The 24246-nt window shown below is 43.3% G+C and overlaps 1 protein-coding gene across 1 annotated transcript in view; it reads right to left on the reverse strand.

The window, feature by feature from the left end:
* Nucleotides 1–24246, reverse strand: part of LOC137546924 (organic solute transporter subunit alpha-like) — a 61769-nt gene that overhangs the window by 29002 nt on the left and 8521 nt on the right. Inside the window, exons 2-3 of the mRNA XM_068269968.1 lie at nt 19497–19648; nt 12228–12301 (exon numbers count right to left, since the gene is read on the reverse strand). Of these exons, the coding sequence (XP_068126069.1) occupies nt 12228–12301; nt 19497–19648 (226 nt within the window). The remainder of the gene's footprint in view (nt 1–12227; nt 12302–19496; nt 19649–24246) is intronic.

Here is a 24246-nt window from a genome sequence, read left to right on the forward strand (position 1 = left end):
GCATAACAAGTTACTCTTCCTAATATCTGTATCTCTTATCTACTCTATATGTGACTAATCTACTGTATTTTAGTATTCGATTATCTCTTCCTATTTATACCTACACAATTATGCTATATCAGAAATATATAGCCAAACTTATACTGTATGTAGGTTAACAATACAGTATAAACTGAGCTGTGAGACTTGAAAAATATGTATCCAGATCTACTATTTTTTGTGCAAAAATAAAATAATTATTTTTATAAAAATTTTTTACAAGATAAAATGTATTAAATGTTTTCCTAGAATACATGCACAGATACATCACACCCAGATCAGTGGAGTCTTATGCTGGGAATACACGATGAGCTTTTTCGGCAGATATATGGCTCGATAGATTATTTCCAACAGGTCTGATCTGATTTCAATCGTTTTTCTGATCAATTTTCTTATAAAACTGAATGGAAAACTATCGGAAAATCGTTTAGAAATATGATCGAAAGTCAGATCGGAAAGTAAATCTGCCAAAAAAAACCTCATTGTGTATTCCGAGCATTACAGACCAGAATATTGTTGTGCATATTTTGTTAGTGCATCAATATTGACTAATCTCTGTCCCACATCCATCCTCACATCTAACTTATACTATAGGGATTCCCCTCTTGGCTCATAAGGTCCAAAAGCAAACTTAGGAGATCCATGTCATTAGTTTCACTCTCATTTATTATAGTTACCTTATCTAATTTCCATGTCATTTATCTAATCTGTTTCATCACTTCAGATAAATTAGGCTAGGCATTTCCAATTTCGTACAATAGCTGTTCTAGCGACTTCTAGTGGATCGCTCAGAAACAGCCTTATCAGTCCGCCGACAGAGCGTACACACGCGCTACTGTCGCCTGAAAATCTGCCCAGTGGGATTGTCTGACGGGCCAGTCGTTGGCGGCCGTAGTGCATGTGTACGCACCTTAAGATATATCTTAGCTTTTTGAACCTTAGGAAAAAATCTTGCTCAAACATTAAAGGAATACTATCGATAACCAAGTGTTCTAAAATGACAGTGTGCAAATAATGTCTAAGTAGCTGTGTAAACATTTTCCTACTTTTTCTTTCACTTAAGCTTTATTGTAAAACTTTGCAACATAGTTACATCGAATTTGGCATTAGAAAAGGGTATATTAAATAACACTTGCAATATAACAGATATCAGGTAAATGCTATAAGAAAATTCAATCCCAATGGCAAAGATAAGGCAAGTAATTATTGAGTTGAATATAGATGTAAGCCTAGAATCGTTTAAGCTTGTATAAACAGTAAACAAGTAATTCTAATAAGCATCAAGATTTTAAACGTTAATGAGCTAAATGCCCATAGTGGATTAAAGAACTGTAGTAAGTCACTCGAGAGATCCATGCTATTATTAGACAGCACGGATCTGTAGAGTTCAACAACTCCGGGTAATCCCAGCAGCTGAGGGGGGGAAATACAGTGCACAATGCCCAGCTTTCAGGAAGCCGCAGTTCAGCAGTTCTTGCCTTTTGAAAATAAACAGTGCATGTCCGAGTGGAATATGCAGAAGGAAGGAAATATAACTATAGTTATGATCCAAGGTAAGTTACCCATCTTGTTAGTTCAGGTCAGTTCTGACGGTCTGGTAGGTGATTTACGGACTTGCGATCCTTGTTGCTTCCATATTGGAGATAAAGGCCTCTGTGTAGTCTTCTGTGGAGAAGGAGAGGCGCGTGTCAGGCCCAAGTTTGCAAGTAGCTTGTTTCCCTCTTTTGGTGAGTGCGCCATCAAGGTTTCTCCTGCGTGGATCACTATAAGTTTAAAGGGATAGCCCCATTTGTATTTGATTTGTGCTTTAGTGAGAGCCACAGTTATTTGTTTCATTTCCCTGCGTTTATTAAGAGTAATAGGGGAGACGTCCTGATAGATCTGGATTGTATGCTCCTCGTATTGAAGGGCATCAGCCGTGCGTGCAGCTTGCAAGATCTTTTCTTTAATTAGAAAGTCCTTCATACATAGCACGATATCTCGTGGGGGAGCATTCGTAGCTGGCTGCGATTTCAGGGCACGGTGGATCCTGTCGCAGGTAAAAGCTTCTGCAGGGGTATCGGGCAATAGCTTAGAGAAAATATTGTTAACATGCTGGATCAGATCCGTGTACGTCTCCGGCAGGCCTCGGACTCTCAAGTTGTTACGACGGTTCCTATTGTCGAGGTCCTCGGATTGTAGTTGGAGTGTTTGGACTGTATTCCGCAGCTCCTTGTGTTCTTCCTGCAGAGTTTTGTGTGATGATAATAAGTCGTCATGTTTTTTCTCAAGGAGGTCTGTACGGCTGCCCAGTGAAGAGATTTCCTGCGTTAACGAGGCCTCCACCCTATTGAGTTCCGACTGGAATTTACCTACCAGCTTGGCGTACATATTCTCCAAGCTCTCTTCTAAGTCTTGCTTGGTAAGAGCCTTAGCACGGCTTGGCTGTGAATTAGTCCAGTCCAGGCCCGTCTCAGATTGTGAGTACAGGGATCTAGTGGGAGACGGCGAACCGCGGCCATCTTGGATGGACATGGCTGCCACGCGCGGTCGTAGGAAATAGTCTGTAACTGACCTCTGGGAGCTTGGATTATCGGTTTTCTTCCTCCGCGACATGCACCAATGTTTCCGTGAAGGGAGACGTGTGTCCGGTAAGCTTTAGTTGCGTATGTACTCCCCGAAAAGCGGCTGAACGAGCTGAGAAAAACGGAGCTACATCGCTTAGCTTCCTCCTTCCGGCGCGTCGCGCATGCGCCCCCATTTTCCTACTTTTTATGTTAAATATCAGAGGCAAAAGCTGTAATTTATTGAGGGTAGGATTTAGCTATATTGGGACAAATCAATTGCAGAAGGGGTGTCTGCTTCAATGCACAGCCAGAGTTGCATATCAGACTACAGAAAGCAAATATCAAACATATCAAAATCTGAAAGCAAAAACAGTATGAAAAAGCTGTGAGAATTAGTTAAATTTCCTCTGCTCTCTTCAAACACTTCAGCCACAAACACAGGACACAGGAGCTGCAGCTGTTCTCTCTGTCACACACAGAGCTACACAGAGTTAACTGATCAAGTGTGAGGGGAATTTCCCCTCTCCTCATGGCTCAGTCAGCCGTCAGTTTTGGCGTCAGTAAAGTTTGAAAGTATTTTGATAACAGTAAACAATGAAGTTGCTACTAAAATGTATACACCAGTACTTAGCAGCACTTCTGTAACGATTGGTGTCAGCACGCAGAGAGAATCTGATTATTGGTGATCTGCAGTATCACCAAGAATGCAGATATATACCCGATTATATTGATATGCACTTCTGTAACGATTGGTGTCAGCACGCAGAGAGAATCTGATTATTGGTGATCTGCAGTATCACCAAGAATGCAGATATATACCCGATTATTGATGATCTGCAGAATCACCGATAATACAGATATATTGCTAACCTCTGGACACCTATAGGTATGTGAGTGTTTGGTGTAACAGTAATACTTTGAGTGATGCACCTGCTGAGCAGGTGATATAACAGTAAAGAGACACTGCTCTGGGAGCACAGGAACCTTCCAGCAGCCTGAGGCTCTCCAAGGGGAGTAGTCAGGCTGGAGACAGGAAGGGCCAGAGAGTGAGTGACACCTAAAGGTGGATGTCACTATCTGATCTGGAGACTATCTCTTAAGGGGAGAGATAGCTCTCGAGGTCGGGCACGCCTAGTCGGCAACACACTGACAGATAAAGTACAAAGACAGAAGGCTGATTCGGTATCCAAGTCAAGCAGGGTCTGGCAACGGAATATCAGATATGCGAGGTACTGAATCAAAAGACAGAGGAGTAGTCAAGAAAGCAATAAGTCATAACATATATCAAACAATGCCTATTCTGGGTGCGAGGTCCTTGGTCTCAGCACCCCGGAACTAGTCTGAAGTATACACAGATGATAATACAGTTCCCTAGACTGGGTGCGAGGTCCGTAGTCTCAGCACCCTGGAACTAGTCTGAAAGATAACACAGATGGTAGTACAGTTCCCTAAGCTGGGTGTGAGGTCCTTGGTCTCTACACCCTGGAACTAGCTTGAAGTATAACACAGATGATAACACAGTTCCCTAAGCTGGGTGTGAGGTCCTTGGTCTCTACACCCTGGAACTAGCTTGAGGTATAACACAGATGATAACACAGTTCCCTAAGCTGGGTGTGAGGTCCTTGGTCTCTACACCCTGGAACTAGCTTAAGCATAAACAGAATACAATTTAAATAATCTGGCTAAGTGTGAATTCCCAGGTCCACCTGGTTCAAATACACTGAAGGATCTGACTAGGTCTGAGTGCTTCCACGTAGTGATCGCAACGGCAGACAACTTGCAAGTGACCAGCAGGAACTATATATGGAGTAGTGCTATCCAGCACCACCCCTAATTGCTCAACTAATAGTATCCTGCTCTGGAGTCAGCTGATCGGCGTGGTCAGCTGACTCTTCCTGCTTAGTATAAGAATTCTGCCTCTCAGCGCGCGCGCGTGTATTCCTAAGCCTATGTGCACTAACAGACTCAGCCACACCGGACACACGCCGCCGCGTGCAAACCGCCGCACTGGACGTGGAATCAGCCGCCTGTTCAGTAGCACAACTTCCCAAACAATTCCTGTGTCAATTGAAAAAAATATGTGAATCGATAGTATTCCTTAAGTAGAGCTAATCCTGCTTCCAGAACTAGTTCCACGGGAGTTTAATTGAAATTAGCTCAAACAATCCCTTCCAATATTAATTTATGGCATTTTCAAAATACATGTGGCAGTGTGCCAAGGTTCAACTTCCTACATTCCCTCCAACATGAAGGTGATATTGATAAATTAAACTTGTACTAAGTACAACCTAAGCAGTAGGGTTTTGTTTTTGTTTTTTCAAAAAAGTTTGAAGCAGTAGTTTATGTAAGGTTTCCTAATTATTCACACAGTGGGTACATTTATAAAATAATTACCCCTTATCATTATGATTTAACATATACCAAAGTCTTTGTCCCTAATACACACTTTGGATAGTTCTCTCAAGGTTTGACTGTTAAGCACCTTATATATGGATAATGTACTGGTTAAGGGCTCTGCCTTTGACACAGGAGACCAGGGTTCAAATCGTGGCTCTCCCTGTTCAGTAAACCAGTGCTTATTCAGTAGGAGACCTTGGGCAAGACTCCCGAATGCCGCTACTGCCTATAGAGCGCATCCTAGTGGCTGGTGCTTTGAGTCTGCCAGGGAAAAGCTCAATATAAATGTTTATTGTTTTTATATAATAATGAAAACCCCATTTTGGATCCATAGCTTGCCATTAAAAGCTGCTATATTCTGATATCTAGATACATAAGTGATTCCCTGGTTTCAGTTATCTATCATTATTTATCAAACTTGATTCTCTTGTTATGCTGTGTCCATATATAGGTTGAACATTCTTCCCATACCTTACTTAACAGTCAAATAGTTTTGCATTTTGTGCTCTTTCATTACTGAAATAACTTCAGATAGCTATGGAAATGGCCTTAAATTACCTTGTGTAATGATCTTCTCAGCTGTCTGCATGGGCAGACAGCTGTTTGTCCATTCTTTAGGTCTGAGTGTTGCAGGTCTCTGGAAAAGAGACCTGTCTTTGCTTTGCAACTTTCAGAGTTGCTCTGCTGGTGAGGAATTTGCATATACTTGTCATGCAAATTGGTTAGCTGCCTCCTTTGATGGCTTGCAGTATAAATACCTTGTGCTCCCAGAATTCCTGGCTGGTCATGAAGGTTTGTTCCTGCTAAACTCTCCTAGAGTGTCAGCCTTGCTTGTTTGCTAAAGATTATCTTAGAGTAATTCCTGGGGACTGCACTAGGCATCCCTTCTAGTGCAGTCAGGTTGTATTATTTGTATTGCCTTGTTCTCCCTCTCTGTCTCGATTGCCTTGTCGCCAGCGGGGGTCGACAGGGAATCGTTCTGTCTGTCTGGGAGTGTAGGCCAGAGCTGCGGTTGCTACTGGCTGCTCCATCTGTCTGGACTGCATTAGCCCTAGTGGTAGTGGCAGTGCTTCCTTCTGTATTCTGCCTTGGGGGTGCTAACCAGAGCAGCGGTTGCTACTGGTAGCCCCATCTGTTTGTCTCTTTGGATCGCATTCACTCTAGCGGTAGCAGCGGTGGTTCCTTCTGAACTCTGTCTGGGAGTGTAGGCCAGAGCTGCGGTTGCTGCTGGCTGCTCCTTCTCTCTGTCTTGTCTTGTACGAACGCTTGCTGTAGGCTCGGTGAGGTAACCGTTTAGCAAGCGTTCGCGTTCTCTATTTCGTGTTTGTGTTACATTGGTTAGTTAGGGTGGCACGCTTATCACTGGGCGCGTAACGCGCGGTGATCGTTCTTAAACGCGTTCGTTGTTGCGAATGAGTGCGGTGTTCGCGTTTACCTAGCGTTTGTTATTTTCCTTGATGTTCTGATTGTTCTTGCTTGCTGTGCCTTTTGCAACTCTCGTGTTCTGTCCTGCTCGGTCTTCTGTCGCTTTTGTCAATCGCCACTCTTGCGATTGCGTACATACTTTGTTTCTGCTGATGTGTGTTCACCGTCGCTTGGTGGCGACTAGATTGGTGGACACACATTCATTCTGTCTCTGTGCTCTCTCTCTTTAAGGGATATCTTGCCCTGCATTGCTTCAACTCGTCCGTCTGTACTCCACAGCTCCATCTGCCGGGGGGAATCTCCCTCTACAGGTGCATAGCACCATAGCTGGGTTCTATATAAATTACACACTTGTGGAGGATTTCCGGAGTGTCAGCGCGCATCTTGTGCGCTGACCACGGAAATAATTCTGCAATCGTTACAGAATGACCAGCCAAACCTAAATTCCCAGTGTAGAGGGAATGTTCGATTTGTTTCAGATTTCATTGCCCAAGGCAAAAGCATATGTGGATCCTATTATATGTAGGATTATACATTATATTAAAGCAGTAAAAAAATCTATACATGTTCCTGAACCCAACCCATATAAATGTTACCTTGATACAGGGTTGTTTGAGCCTCCATTTGCTCCGTGGGAGATTGGGGCTTTGATTGGGGAGTTTGAATTTGATTGGAAGGCGTTTTGCGATTTTTACATCGCAAAAAGCAAAGAGATTCTTAATGCTTGTGTTGATTCGGTGTACACTTTGATTGACTCTGATGAGTGTGATGAATGTTTTGTGGATCCGGTGATTTGTGTGTGGCAGACGATTTTGGATGAATTGCACACACACCAACCAATTGATTCTAATAAAGAGACACCATTATCAGATGATTGTTCCTGCCTTTCTGGGGTAAAGCAAGTGAGTTTAGACACTGTGCGACCTGAAATGAATGGGTGTACCTCGATTGTGGACACCTGTGTGAATTCTGGTAGATTCTCGTCTGCTTGTGTGAACTTTGAGTCTGTGCGATCTGAGGCCTGTTTCTCAGATGATCCTGCTATGGGAAAAATTCCTAAACTATGCAGCCTCAAGAGTAATGTTAAAATGACTAATAAAGTTTCTCCTGTTGTTGTCACAACTTCTTCCGCAAATAAATCTATGTCTCACTCTGTTCACACCTGTAAAGGCACGTTGCCTGATGACAGTTGTTCCAGCGTTTCTGTCCTAAACACTTTGCAGTCTGGTTCACAGATTGCAGAGGTTTGCGCTCTGGAAGCGTCAGTTTCGCAACCTAAAGCGATCTTGGACTCGCAAATTTTGCGTTCTGACTCCTCAGATTCGACATTGTTAGCCGAGTCTAAGGATGAGACAGCGCTTTGGTTTTGCGAATCTGATATTGAGGGATCTTTGCCTTGTCCAGAGAAGGTTTCTGTGAGCCTGCTCTGTACCATGAATGAAACCATGATGTCTACTCGCACTGACATTTGTAAGTCCCTTTCTTGCTCTGAAGATAGTTCTAACTCTCCACCCTGTACTCTGGATGAGTCAATATTACCTTGCATAAAATCTCCTGCAGTGACCCTAGAGGCTCGTCTAGGTATTGCTACTATTCTCACCTGTTTTTCTGCTATTTTTGAATTGCTGTCTAGTGTGACTGCTATGCAGAATTCTGCGTGCAGTGAGATTGGAGTTAGGGAGTCAGTGTGTGTTCCAGTAGATATTCCTGTGCATCCTGTTCTTGATGATGAAATTCAGTCTCAGCATATGGTAGAACCATTCCTGGGACATCTGCCCTGTCTGCAGAAGGTATTTGTTGTTCGGCCCTGTAACATGGATAGTTCAGAATCCCTGTCAGAAAACTTGAAAAAATATATTTCTGAGGTTTTGTTTGATGTTTTGGAAGTTTCCAAGTTCCTCCCAAAGGGTTCAGAACTTTTAGGAGATGCTTCCTGTCCCCCAGATCTGTCTGAGGTATTGCCCACTTCAGTAGGCATTGCTATTATGCTGACTACCTTTGCAGCTCTTGTGGAGCTTCAGTCATGCGTAGTCAATGATGAGTTTTGGTTAGATACAATTATAGTCACAGAAACTTCTAAGTCTGAGTCCAAGTCTTCTTTTGGAAGACCAGTACCTGTGACCACTACTCGTGATGATTTTCTGCCCGGTCCTGGTTTTGGTCTTGTCGTGTCGGACTCTGAGGTTGGCAGTTCCCCGACATGTCCTGAGGTTTCTCCTGTGCTAGTGTACCCCGATGTGCTCTGTGACCCAGAAAGCCCAAATGTGCCTCAGTTACCAGCATGCTCAGATGCTTCCTCGGTGGAGACATGTTCTGATATTGCCTGCCTGCCTGCATGCCCAGAAATGGTCTCTGACAGCCCTTATCTTGATGGTTGTCCTGGTAATCCTGAATCCGGAATGATTATAGGTTCCATAGGGGTTCTTGGTAGTTCTCCATGTGAGCCTGGTGAGCGTTCTGGCCTCTTGGGATCTCTGCGGAGCTTCGAAGTGTTCTGGGAGATTCTGGGAAAAAAATTTCTTGGTGACCTGGATGGGATCAACAGTGGCTTTTCTGTTGAAAGGGACACTTCAAATAGGTATTGTGGCAGGTTTGGTATTTTTGGACGCTCCCTGGAAGGTGGTGGGTATTGCCTGGAGGGTGTCGATGGCTTCTTCTCTGGCATTCACAGTTCTGATGGGTGTTACGCTGAGACTTGTAGTACTGATGGGCATGTTTCGGTGGCTTCTGCTTCCGACGAGGTCGGTTTCGGGACGATTGACTCTGGAATTGGGCCTTGTCGGGTTGACCCGACCTTCATGAGTCTTCAGTTAGATTTTTTTGGAAACGTCAGTTTTGAGAGATGTCTGGAATCCGTCCCCAGAGGGAGGGGGGGGGGGTACTGTAATAATCTGCTCAGCTGTCTGCATGGGCAGACAGCTGTTTGTCCATTCTTTAGGTCTGAGTGTTGCAGGTTTCTGGAAAAGAGACCTGTCTTCGCTTTGCAACTTTCAGAGTTGCTCTGCTGGTGAGGAATTTGCATATACTTGTCATGCAAATTGATTAGCTGCCTCCTTTGATGGCTTGCAGTATAAATACCTTGTGCTCCCAGAATTCCTGGCTGGTCATGAAGGTTTGTTCCTGCTAAACTCTCCTAGAGTGTCAGCCTTACTTGTTTGCTAAAGATTATCTTAGAGTAATTCCTGGGGACTGCACTAGGCATCCCTTCTAGTGCAGTCAGGTTGTATTATTTGTATTGCCTTGTTCTCCCTCTCTGTCTCAAATGCCTTGTCACCAGCGGCGGTCGACAGGGAATCGTTCTGTCTGTCTGGGAGTGTAGGCCAGAGCTGCGGTTGCTACTGGCTGCTCCATCTGTCTGGATTGCATTAGCCCTAGTGGTAGTGGCAGTGCTTCCTTCTGTATTCCGCCTTGGGGATGCTAACCAGAGCAGCGGTTGCTACTGGTAGCCCCATCTGTTTGTCTGTTTGGATCGCATTCGCTCTAGCGGTAGCAGCGGTGGTTCCTTCTGAACTCTGTCTGGGAGTGTAGGCCAGAGCTGCGGTTGCTGCTGGCTGCTCCTTCTCTCTGTCTTGTCTTGTACGAACGCTTGCTGTAGGCTCGGTGAGGTAACCGTTTAGCAAGCGTTCGCGTTCTCTATTTCGTGTTTGTGTTACATTGGTTAGTTAGGGTGGCACGCTTATCACTGGGCGCCTAACGCGCGGTGATCGTGCTTAAAGGAATACTATCGATTCACATATTTTTTTCAATTGACACAGGAATTGTTTGGGAAGTGCTGCTAAGTACTGGTGTATACATTTTAGTAGCAACTTCTTTGTTTACTGTTATCAAAATACATTTAAACTTTACTGACGCCAAAACTGACGGCTGACTGAGCCATGAGGAGAGGGGAAATTCCCCTCACACTTGATCAGTTAACTCCATGTGTAGCTCTGTGTGTGACAGAGAGAACAGCTGCAGCTCCTGTGTCCTGTGTTTCTGACTGAAGTGTCTGACGAGAGCAGAGGAAATGTAACTAATTGTCACAGCTTTTTCATGCTGTTTTTGCTTTCAGAGTTTGATATGTTTGATATTTGCTTTCTGTAGTCTGATATGCAACTCTGGCTGTGCATTGAAGCAGACACCCCTTCTGCAATTGATTTGTCCCAATATAGCTAAATCCTACCCTCAATAAATTACAACTTTTGCCTCTGATATTTAACATGAAAGTAGGAAAATGTTTACACAGCTACTTAGACATTATTTGCACACTGTCATTTTAGAACACTTGGGTATCGATAGTATTCCTTTAAACGCGTTCGCTGTTGCGAATGAGTGCAGTGTTCGTGTTTAGCTAGCGTTTGTTATTTTCCTTGATGTTCTGATTGTTCTTGCTTGCTGTGCCTTTTGCTACTCTCGTGTTCTGTCCTGCTTGGTCTTCTGTCGCTTTTGGCAATTGCCACTCTTGCGATTGCCTTCATACTTTGTTTCTGCTGATGTGTGTTCACCCTTGCTGGGTGGCGACTACATTGGTGGACACACATTCATTCTGTCTCTGTGCTCTCTCTCTTTAAGGGATATCTTGTCCTGCATTGCTTCAACTCGTGCAATTCCCAACTGGCATCTGTGGCAGTGCAGAGGCTGTGTCCGTCTGTACTCCACAGCTCCATCTGCCGGTGGGAATCTCCCTCTACAGGTGCATAGCACCATAGCTGGGTTATATATAAATTACACGCTTGTGGAGGATTTCCGTAGTGTCGGCGCAAGTCTTGTGCTCTGACCACGGAAATAATTCCGCAATCGTTACACCTTGCTGATAAAGTGTTTTTTTATTAACTTCCAATAGCACATTTATTAACTTCCAATAGCAAATTTATTGAATATCATAAAGATTTGTATGCACGCTAGATGAAACTCTAGATGAAAGGCGGCTAATAACGACGGCATCTGCTGAGAATCCAGCATGTGTACAGTAGTTATGGTAGCTATAATGAGTAGCTACGAGTACCTAGCTACTCGTAATCAAAATTAGCAGGGGGAGGGGCACTTAAATATGCCACTACGTATAGCCGATACGTTACACCCATGGTCCATGTAGTTCTCATACTTCCTCCTTCCGGGTTTAAAGGAGGAAGTAGTGGAGATACGTGGACCGTGAGAGGAACGCATTGGCTATAAGTGACAGCATAGGTAGGTTAACCCCACTTTCCTATGCTGGAGGCAGTGCTATCGAATTTAAATTTTGATTATGAGTTGCTGCATACTCATAGCTACTCGTAACTACCATCACTAGTGTACAGCAGCCCCTAACCCCCGTTGGCCTCTTGGCAGCTTACTATGGCAGTACAATGGCCCAGAGCATTGTTCTCCCCACTCAACCAGCTCCCACATGGTGTCATACCCGTGCCACTCTGTCTGTCCTCTGCCCCCCACACAGCAACAGAACATGTCTCTAGTCTGCAGTCAAGAGACGCATCTGTACAGCCTCAGGTCTGCAATATCACCCGAGTGATTGGGCCCTGATCCCTCCAGAAGGAATATCTCGTTCATGTGTACGAGGTCAAATGTGGTGAATGCCCGACTTAAGCGTTCAGAGGCAAGCACCCTACTTCCATTTTTCAATTTTAATTATCTTTTTTGGGTGCCTCCTAAACTTTACATACATTCTACCCCACTTCATCTGTCTTTCAACCTCTTCATATCCTCTGAGTTTGTGCTCTCTTTTTTTTCTACTTGCATTTCTTTGGACCCACCTTTCCTTTAGAAAAACATCATGATGAGAAAAAAAAATACTTTGACTTTGTTATTGTGGCTGAAAAACATGACAATGCTTCTCATACATACACTGAGGCAGTAAAGTCTGTAAACATGGTGCTTTTAGGAATCCACATCCCAACGCAGGCTGCTATGGAAATGATCTGCAAAGAAATTAAGAGACATATGAAGCTAATTTCAAAACCACATATGCACTGTGCATAGAAAGCGCTCAGACAATAGCTTAGTTTCCTTACTAAGGCCTCTTTCCCACAATCGCGTATTCAGTCGTGTTTTTACACAGAAGTGCATAGACTGCATTGTCTTATGTCCCCATGTATCAGTTGCAATCAAAGTCAAATCACAACACATGCTACATGATGAATTCCCCAAAATGCACTGAGATTTCCAATAATTATAATGAATGGAAATCACAACCACATCTGGAAGAACCACATTGCGTTGTGCCGCCACTTGCATTTCACGCAGTGCGAATGTGGGGAAGGGGCCTTCCTGGATAGAAGTACATTTCTTGCCGATGACCGTCTTTTTTCACATTTTAGTAAACAACAGAATATCTTTCTGGTTGGCTTTATCTTGTAAATTATAGCTTTCTGATGAGCCTATAGATATTGATTAAAAATATTTCAGATTTGTGTCAAACAAAGCTAATTTTTGTGATTGCTTGGTATAACACAGTGCCAGTAATTGTTTGAGACACTGACAAGTGGCATGCAGGAGACAAGAGAGGAAGCAGGAGGTCTTCCACTGCTGGGAAATAAAATAGCAATCACTAAAATAAATACAACATGGCCAACTAGAAAAGACACAGCCAGAGAAAATGAGTGATGCCCGTACAGACATGGAACTATCAACCAAGACAATCATTTTGTATGACAGTCCAATGTCTGTATTTAGCTCAAGATAGAAAAGTGCTTTATACATTACATACAGTATGTATGTATGTGATGCTTGTTTTCTTTTGTAATGCACCTGTGGGGCAGCAGGTATGGGTCAAACAAACTAAAAGCTACATGCTAGACTAAAAAATTGTAATTCAAGTGGACTTGAACTCTTGCTCAGGACTGAAGGAAAACAGACAAATGCACCCTGAATGTATTTAGAGAGTTTAGTCAGTTTAATTCCCCCTCATTTGTGTCTAATCAATCACAAGTTGTAATTTGATCCTCCCCTGTGTCACATGACTGCCTATGGCAGATAGGCAGATAAGCCCATTTGAAAGCACAGGCTGTAAACAATATGTCTGCTGCCATGAATCGGGAAGTAGAAACTGTGCAAATTTATTTTAGGATTTGTATCAGCTGTAACAAATACATGTTTTTTGCTTAAAGGTTATTATGCTGTTGTGTGTCTTTTAGAGCATACATGTCAAACTAGCCCTCGGAGCCATCAGATTTGGACCGTAGGTGGTTTCCCTACTTTGCATTATGTTTGGCCCACTCTAGACCACCAGATACGCACTAGATCACCAGGGAAGCCATATGGGTAGGGGAACAGCACAAAATACTAGAAAACTGTATAGGAGAGGGAAGGGGACCACTAGACAACATGGAACTGTACAGGGGAAGGAGGGGGTCACTAAACACGAGGAAAATGTATAGGGGAGGAAGGAGCACTAAACATCAGGGAATTTTATAGATGAGGGAGGGAGGACCACTAAACATCAGAGAACTGTATATGGGATGAAAGGGGTTATTAGACACCAGGGAACTTTATAAGAGAGAGAGGTGGCCACTAGACATTGAGGTCGGCCCGCAACTTGGTCCCAGAGCTCAATTTCGGCCAGCTTTGTATTTGAGTTTAACACCCCTGTTTTAGCACAAAGAAAAGTTCGGAGCTCAGGTCCACTTTAAGCCATTGGTTTCAGTAGGGGAGATTAAAAGTGTGAAATTAGAGTGGTCTTGAAGAAAAACACAGCTGCCAGTGTGAAAACAGTTTAATTTCTGGGCATAAGCCACATAAGCAGCACAATGGAGTGCCACCTGGTGATGAGGACACCACTGGTTGTGGTCCAGATGTTGTATTACTGGCCTGATATTTAAATGTAAGGCCTGATGCACATGTATAATTTTATTAAATCAGATGACATTTTTGTTTAAATGTAATTCCGAATTGCATTTAGAAAATTTGTTCATAGCTATACACAATCAACAAAACACTTAAACCACTTGCCGACCGCCCACAGCCCATGGGCAGCGGCAAAGTGGACGCCGCAACGACCGCAATACGCCAATCGGCCGCGGCTCGTTTCTGAGTAGCTGGCCGGGCATCGCGTGCTAGATGCGTGCGCATCCGCTGGCAATAGGCTCCAACATCAACCCGCCGGCCAATTAGCAGCGACGGCGGGTTGTTAACCCCCGATCTGCCGCGATCTAAGCATATAATACGCTTTGTAACGTATACAAAGCGTATTATACAGGCTGCCTCCTGCCCTGGTGGTCTCAGTGATCGAGGGACCACCAGGGCAGGTTGCAGCCACCCTAGTGAGCACACACACACACACTGATCTGCCCCCCGCTGCCCTCTGATCGCCCACAGCACCCATCAGACCCCCCCCCCCCCCCTGATCACCCCCCAGACTCCTGTTTGCACCAAATCACCCATCAATCACTATCTGTCAATGCTATTTTTTAGATTAGGCCCTAAACTGCCCCCTGGGGGCTTCTGATCACCCCCCCACACCCTCAGATCCTTCCCAGACACCCCCCCCCCCCCTGTTTACTGTATATATCTATTCTCCCCTGTAATCACCCACTGATCACCTGTCAATCACCCATCAATCACCCCCTGTCACGACCTGTCACTGCCACCCATCAGATCAGACCCTAACCTGCCCCTTGTGGGCACCTGATCACCCGCCCACACCCTCAGATTGCCCGCAAACCCACCCTCAGATCACCTCCAAAAGTGCATTGTTTACATCTGCTCTCCCCTCTAATCACCCACTGATCACCCATCAATCACCCCGTCACCACCTGTCACTGCTACGCATCAGATGAGACCCTAATCTGCCCCTTGCGGGCACCCAATCACCCACCCACACCCTCAAATAGCCCCCCAGACCTCTTCTGATCAACTCGCAAGTGCATTGCTTGCATATATTCTCCCCTGTAATCACCTACTGATCACCTATCAATCACCCCGTCACCCCCTGTCACCACCTGTCACTGCTATCCATCAGATCAGACCCTAATATGCCCCTTGCGGGCACCCAATCACCCGCCCACACCCTCAGATAGCCCCCCAGACCCCCTCTGATCAGCTCGCCAGTGCATTGCTTGCATATATTCTCCCCTGTAATCACCTACTGATCACCTATCAATCACCCCGTCACCACCTGTCACTGCTACGCATCACAGCAGACCCTAATCTGCCCCTTGCGGGCACCCAATCACCCGCCCACACCCTCATATAGCCCCCCAGACCTCCTCTGATCAACTCGCCAGTGCATTGCTTGCATATATTCTCCCCTGTAATCACCTACTAATTACCTATCAATCACCCCATCACCCCCTGTCACCATCTGTCACTGCTACCCATCAGATCAGACCCTAATCTGCCCCTTGTGGGCACCCAATCACCCTCCCACACCCTCAGATAGCCCCCCAGAACCCCTCTGATCAATTCGCCAGTGCATTGCTTGCATATATTCTCCCCTGTAATCACCTACTGATCACCTATCAATCACCCCGTCACCCCCTGTCACCACCTGTCACTGCTACCCATCAGATCAGACCCTAATCTGCCCCTTGCGGGCACCCAATCACCCACCCACACCCTCAGATAGCCCCCCAGACACCCTCTGATCACCTCGCCCAATGCATTGCTTGCATATATTCTCCCCTCTAATCACCCACTGATCACCCATCAATCACCCCCTGTCACCACCTGTCACTGCTACCCATCATACCAGACCCTCATCTGCCCCTTGCGGGCACCCAATGACCCGCCCACACCCTCAGATCGCCCTCAGACCCCCTCCCCCCATCACCTCCCCAGTGCATTGCTTGCATTTATTCCCCTCTCTATTCACACCCTGAGACACCCATCAATCACCTCCTGTCACCCCCTAGCACACCTACACATCAGATCAGGCCCTAATTTGCCCCGTGTGGGCTCCTGATCATTCGGCCAAACCCTCAGATCCCCCTCAGACCCCCTTCCTATCACCTCCCCAGTGCATTGATTGCATCTATTCTCCCCTCTAATCACCCCCTGAGACACCCATCAATCACCTCCTCTCACCACCTGTCACCCCTTAGCACTCCTATCCATCAGATCAGGCCCTAATCTGCCCCCTGCGGGCTTCTGATCACCCGGCTAAACCCTCACCCGCCCCACTGAAGTGACAGAATTTTTTTTTTCTGATCACTGCTGGTACAACTTGATTGTGGCTGAGACCAACCGCTATGCCACACAATACGCAACCGCCAATCCAAGAAGCTACTATGCCTAGCCTTTTCAGTGGAAGCCACTCCAAGTTTCCGAATGTAACATTTTTTGGGGCCTTCTCCTTAACATGGGCCTAGTCAAAAATATTGTATTGCGGTCTTATTGGTCTATGCACCCAATACATCACATGCCTATGTTCTCTGCTGCCATGTCCAGGTCACGATTTGAGAACATCCTGCGCTTCCTGCACTTCAGTGCCAAAACAACCTGTCATCTAAGAGGCCAGCCTGCTTATGACCGGTTCCACAAAATTCAGCCCCTCATAGACCACCTATCACCAAAATTTGCAGATGCTTATACCCCTGAATAGTCATTTTGAGGCATTTGGTTTCCAGACTACTCCTCACAGTTTTGGGCCCCTAAAATGCCAGGGCAGTATAGGAACCCCACAAGTAACCCCGTTTTAGAAAGAAGACACCCCAAGGTAATCGGTTAGGTGTATGATGAGTTCATAGAAGATTTTATTTTTTGTCAAAAGTTAGCGGAAATTGATTTTTTATTGTTTTTTCACAAAGTGTCATTCTCCACTAACTTGTGACAAAAAATAAAATCTTCTATGAACTCACCATACTCCTAACCGAATACCTTGGGGTGTCTTCCTTCTAAAATGGGGTCACTTGTGGGTTCCTATACTGCCCTGGCATTTTAGGGGCCCTAAACCGTGAGGAGTAGTCTAGAAACCAAATGCCTCAAAATGACCTGTAAAATCCTAAAGGTACTCATAGGATGTTGGGCCCTTTAGCGCACCTAGGCTGCAAAAAAGTGTCACACATGTGGTATCGCCATACTCAGGAGAAATAGTATAATGTGTTTTGGGGTGTATTTTTACACATACCCATGCTGGGTGGGAAAAATATCTCTATAAATGGACAACTGTATGTAAAAAAATCTAAAAAATTTAATTTACAGAGATATTTCTCCCACCCAGCATGGGTATGTGTAAAAATACACCCCAAAACACATTATACTATTCCTCCTGAGTACGGCGATACCACATGTGTGACACTTTTTTGCAGCCTAGGGGCCCAAGTCCTATGAATACCTTTAGGCTTTACAGGGGTGCTTACAATTTAGCACCCCCTAAAATGCCAGGACAATAAACACACCCCACAAATGACCCCATTTTTGAAAGTAGACATTCCAAAGTATTCAGAGAGGAGCATGGTGAGTCTGTGGCAGACTTCTTTTTTGTTTGTCACAAGTTAGCAGAAATGGAAACTTTTTTATTTATTTATTTTGTCACAAAGTGTCACTTTCCGCTAACTTGTGACAAAAAATAAAATCTTCTATGAACTCATCATGCCCCTTAGTGAATACTTTGGGATGTCTTCTTTCCAAAATGGGGTAATTTGGGGGTATTTATACTATCCTGGAATTCTAGCACCTCATGAAACATGACAGGGGGTCAGAAAAGTCAGAGATGCTTCAAAATGGGAAATTCACTTTTTGCACCTTAGTTTGTAAGCGCAATAACTTTTACCCAAAGCAATAAATATACACTTATTGGATTTTTTTTTCTATCAAAGTCATGTAGCACAATAAATTTGGACAAAAATGTATATAGAAATTTTACTTATTTGAAAAATGTCAGCACAGAAAGCTAAAAAAATTATTTTTTTGACAAAATGCATGTCTTTTTTGATGAATATAATAAAAACTAAAAATCACAGCAGCAATCAAATAGCACCAAAAGAAAGCTGTATAAGTGACAAGAAAAGAAATTTCAACTTTGTTTTCACTTTAAAATGTCAAATAAGAGTTGGTCCACACTTGTCCAGTTCCAGATCGGATCCGTGTCAAACGGATCTGTTTTTCTGAAAAACTGATCAGTTTGACACAGAACTGACCTAGATGCCCATTCCGCGTCCGCGTGTCGGTGCATACGCGTCGGCCGCACACCTGTCTCGCTGCCACCGCTCGTCCCGCCGCTTGTCCTGCTGCTTGGTACTTTCCACAGGCCAATTCTGCCTAGCAACAGGGAGAATTTGCATGGGTTCAACATGAATCAATGAGAATTCTCTCTGTTGCTGAGGATTCCCACACTGGTCTATTGCCGGCCAAAGGAGAATCACCATTTTTCTGTTGGCCTCCGGGATCTTCGGAATGGATTGAGCGGCGGTGATGGACGGCAGAACATGTCAGTATGACGTCCATAAAAGTGAACCTTTCTGCAGACATCCCAACAGCATTTATTTATTGTATTTCAATAGCGGCCGGTGACATCTTCTTCAGCGCTTTATATACTCTCTAGTACAATTATATACAGGTAGTCCCCGGGTTTAACAAACGAGATAGGGACTGTAGGTTTGTTCTTAACCTGAATCTGTTCTTAAGTCGGAACACTGTGCCATCTCTGTCTCCTGTACCTCCTCTGAGCCCCCCTGTGCCTCCAGTGTCCCCGTGTCACCTCTGGCCTGCTTATACAAGTTTAAAAGCCATTTTTTCTTTTAATTTCTTAAAATCAATTTTCTCAAAAACTACAAGTCCAATTTGAATTTTTTTTTACTTGTTCCCATGGAAACACAGAATCCATACCGTTCGTATCGGTGGGTCGTTTGTAAGTCGGGGACTACCTGTAGTCTTGTCACTAACTTACCCTCAGTGGGACTGACATTGTAATCCTTACCATAGTCATATGTTCATCATTATCTATGGCAAATTTTAGGGGGAAGCCAATTAACTTATCTGTATGTTTTTAATTTTGGAGGAAACCCACACAAACACAGGGAGAACATACAAAGACCAGGCAGACAGTGCCCTAGCCCAGATGAAAACTAGGGACCCAGAACTTGAAAGCAAGAGTGCTCTCCACTACACCACAGTACCCGCTAATCTTTAGTTTATTTGTACTATGTGTACAGGACTTAATTTGATTTTTATACTTACTGGAGCTGCAGCATTTACCCAGATGATAGTTAATTTTTTGGTTCCAGGAAGTTTGTTGTACATATAATGTGCTTCCTCCACGAACACCAGCGCTGAAACTAGTGTCATTAATGTTAGAATAGCATACAGCAACTGGCCAGAAATATCCAGCACTGAAAAATAAATCAGAAAAACACAACGGTTACTAAGAAATAACGGTAAGGTGATATTGCCATTAACAACAATGCAGCTGTGTTCGCAACATAACTTCTGCCTATATCAAGACACAGATCTCAAAATACCACCTAATTATTTTGCAATCGAAGCAATCAAATGTTACCTTTTTGCATTAAATGAAACTTTTGCAGCTAAAAATCATGTCTTAAGATATTGATAAAATTACCAAACCTAGGTTTTATTGTCCAAAGCAGTTATTATTATTATTTAGTATTTATATAGCACCGACATCTTCCACAGTGCTGTATAGATTATATTGTCTTGTCACTTAACTGTCCCTCAGAGGGGCTCACAATCTAATCCCTACCATAGCCATATGTCTATGTATGTATCATGTAGTGTATGTATTGTAGTCTAGGGACAATTTAGGGGGAAGCCAATTAACCTATCTGTATGTTATTGGGATGTAGGAGGAAACCTAGAGTGTGTACTCATGTTCCCCATGTCCTTCACAAAACGAGATGGATATAGGGTTCCTATTTAGAACTATATTTTGATGTAAAATATTTCGGATAAAACAAACCTCAACAGAACTTTTTATCTTTTGATTGTTTTACTTTTACTAAAACACATTGCTGTCATAGCTTGTAATACAAAGATGCAGTCTTTGTTTTATGTCAGCTTGCGTACTGCAGATTCTGAAAATCACTTTATTTGCTGCAAATAACTGAATACGTTGCAAAGTAAAGGTTTGTGTGGAATTAGGGCTCGTTTCTACTAGGGGTGATTTGCAACACCTCCCTGCACGGAAACACAGATGGGAATGGCAGTAAGCCTTTGGGCAGGGTCCTCCTCCTTTTGTGTCCTACCTGATCTTGCACCTCCATTACTGTGAACCCATGCTATGCATCTGAGTGAACCTAACTTGCCTAATCTCCATGCTCCATCCAGTGACTGACTAAGCATTACCTTATGCTCATACTGTGCTGTGTGATCTGGTTTTCTTGTATTCCTGTATTGTCATATTGCTGTATGTCACCCCTAAATATTGTCTGTAACCTAAATTAATGTTCAGCGCTGCGTAATATGTTGGCGCTTTATAAATACAATAAATAAAAAAATGGCAGGCTAATGAAATCAATAGGCTGCCTCCAACTTTGAGGAAAACAGGGTGGCATGCAGCAAAATATCATGGCACACATGCAAATCCCTATAGCCTATGGTGGAAACGCATCTGCTCATGCATGATATGCCTAGAGGGATTTGGATGTGTTCCCTGTCAGACAATGTGCTGGCGTCGCGTCTCGGAGACACATGGAGGCTGCAGTGGAAATGAGCCCTAAGTCATAGGGGACTTATCCATTGCTTTTAATGTGAGGTACACTTTGAAGATACACAATATTTACTATATACTGTATTTTACTTGTGTATTTTTATAACTGTTTATTAGGGAAATATTTTGAATAAGCTATACACATAAAACATTTGTAAAGAAAAAACAAGTTGTCTTTTGAAAAAAAAAAAGGAAAGAAAATGATTGTCTCCACCAGTTTGTAAATCCTTAGTGACTGAAAGCTGCCTGCCTATAACTAGCCAGACTGAAACACTCTGACGATATTTGAATCCATGCCCTCCTGCTTATTCATAGCCTATCATGCAATCAGGCTAACTAAGAGGGGGACCTGAGAGTGAGCAGGAAGCAGGAGATCGCCACGGAGAAAATGTAAAGTTCTGTGATGAATTCATACAATACAATAATATTTGTAAAGCACTTTTCTCTGATAGGGCACAAAGCGCATACAATTGTCTCACATCAATACATAGCTGCAGGGTGGACTGTATTACAGAGGAAATATTCAGGTGTTTATAAATGCCAGGCTAAACAAGTGGCTTTTCAGTTTGGACTTAAATAGGAACTCCAGTGAAAATAATGTCATCAAAAAGTGCTTCATTATTCCAATTATTATGTATAAATGATTTAGTCAGTGTTCGCCCGTTGTCCCTGATTTACATTATGACATTTATCACATGGTGACATTTTTACTGCTGGCAGGTGATGTCAGTGGAAGGCGATGCTGCTTGCCTGTTTGGCAGTTGGAAACAGCTGTTATTTCCCACAATGCAACAAGGCTCCTACAGTGTGATGTCCGAACCATGGTTCTGACATCACACTGTGGGAGGGGTTTCACCACAATATCAGCCATACAGAGCCCCCGATGATCCGTTTTTGAAAAGGAATAGATTTCTCCTGGGAAAGGGGGTATCAGCCACTGATTGGGATAAAGTTCAATTCTTGGTTATTATATAAATCACTAACACGCGCTTAGTCAAATTTCAACACTTTATTTAAAATTAAAATGTTATATCCTCAATCATTACCCACACACACTTGTATTCCACATCCACACTCTCGAGAGGCCTCTCCACTTACTACAACCTCCTAATCTATCCTCCTTTATAAAATTAATTGGATATATATTTCCTAAAAAAGTAATTGATTGCGTAATGGATCTTCCGTTTTAATCCCTTTAAAATTGTGTCGCCACTTATTTGCAAAAATGGAGGGAAAGAAAAAAGCGTTACTCCACTCTTAATTTTGTAGAAAATAGTAAATGTCACTTTTTAAAAGCTGGCGATATGGTTAAAACTCACAATTTCCTTATTGGCAAGTTCATCATTTCTTTAGAGCAAAAAATGGAAGGGGGCAAAAAGCATTGCTTCACTCTTAGTTTGCAAAAAATACAATGTCACTTTTTAAAGCTGGCGTTGTAGTTACAAACTCACAGTTTCCTTTTTGGCAAGTGTATCACTTCTTTAGGGAGTCCCGTCTGTTATCTCCCCCGTGTGCAGTCAGCTTCTATGCCGCTCCGATCGTCCAGGGTTATCCCCTTCTGCCCGCCGCTTACCAGATAGACGTTATTGGACAGCCTACGTCACTTCCACCTAGGTCACCGGAAGTCCGCTCGCTCCGTTCTTCCCAATTCTTGGTTTTGTTTTCTCTTTAAATGCTTTCAGGGATGGAGATGTCCTGATTTGTTATGGCAAAGAGTTCCAATGTGTGTGCCCCAGGGCTCAATACTATCCCTTTTGCTGTTCACAATATACATGCCAGCATTTGTCCAAAAACATGGTCTGATATACCACTGCTAAGCTGTTGACACACAGTTATATTTATCATTCAAACCGGGCGTAACAGACCCAGCACTGCAGCAGGTTTTGTCATATTTTACTTTGCAAAAGCCCCTTTTCCATGTTACCAAACTTTTTCCGTGCACAATTTATATAAAAGTATGTTCTATGCAGAAAAACAACTGTGCTGAACTTGAGCTTTAAACAATTTTTCACTTAGTGCAGTGGCAAATTTCCTTCATGTTTTCACTTATCTGCTTAATATCTGTCAGATTGTGTTTGTGCCAGAAAATGTATCTGAAAGACTGAAAGTGTAAAAATAAAGTGAAGGTCAATTTCAAATAACTGGAGAGCAAAATTGTAAATAAGTTCATGTCACCAAGATCAATCTCTCGCTATTCCTTTGTTGATGGGTTATGCGATAATTGCAGATTTTTCACAGTGATTCATGCACAGGTGGGTTGGAAAAATGAAAAGTCATCTTATGGCACTAGCTGCTTTCACATTATGGATTTTTTGCTAAAATGTTTCTTCTGCATTTTGATTACTTGTTCTTTATCTGAAGCCCAAACCAAATGTAATCTCAAGAATTGACTCTCTCATCTAGAATGAATGTCATACTATGTAATAACTAAATGCTAAACCTATTGTATCTGGACTGGACATAATGCAAGAACACAGATTTTGTAAAATTTTCTGATAAAAATCTTACTGTTTTCATAGCATTAAACCACTTATAATGATATTTTTACTTGTATTGAACAGTTATGGTTGAAGGAAGCCTAACGCTAGAGGAAAGTGCAGCTTGCTATTTTTATACCTTTTTCAAATATGATGTTTCCTGGCTGTCATTATGTTTTGGCTCCTTTTGGCTTCAGCAGTGAAGACAGAGTTCAGTCAGAAGAACACTTTATCTGCATACTCAGTCTGGGGAAGGGATTTAGAAACATACACAGTTACAGCAGTTAAAGGAACTTTTTTTGTGGGGCCATTTCTAGGCATAGGCAAAACAAGGAGCTGCCTATAGCACCGCATATGTGAGAGGCATCAAAAATCATGCTGTTTTAATGGACTTATTAAACAGAGCTGCTGCATAAATCATTAAAAGGTTGTGATGAAACAAAGGGTAGCAAAATGTTTAAAGGCCTATTCGTTTTTATAGGCGTTTTGAATGTGGCTTTACGCATCTGATTTTTAATCTCCATAGCAACATGACATCACTGTTGGTAAAATATCTCTCTCGTGGTACCAGCTGCAAACTAATCGGAAATTCTCCCATAGCCATCCATAGTTAGCATGCACACCTTGGCCCTGTCTTTGTACTATAAAGGTGGGTGGGGGTACTTGGAAATACCATCGAATCGCTCTAGTAGGGAAACATTTGCACAGTGAATTAATACCAACATGCTTCCCATCAAAATGGAGCAATCAATCTGAGAACAAAGAAATTTACCACTAGAGATGG

Source organism: Hyperolius riggenbachi, chromosome 2 (assembly GCF_040937935.1).
Source record: "Hyperolius riggenbachi isolate aHypRig1 chromosome 2, aHypRig1.pri, whole genome shotgun sequence".
Taxonomy (NCBI): Eukaryota; Metazoa; Chordata; class Amphibia; order Anura; family Hyperoliidae; genus Hyperolius; species Hyperolius riggenbachi.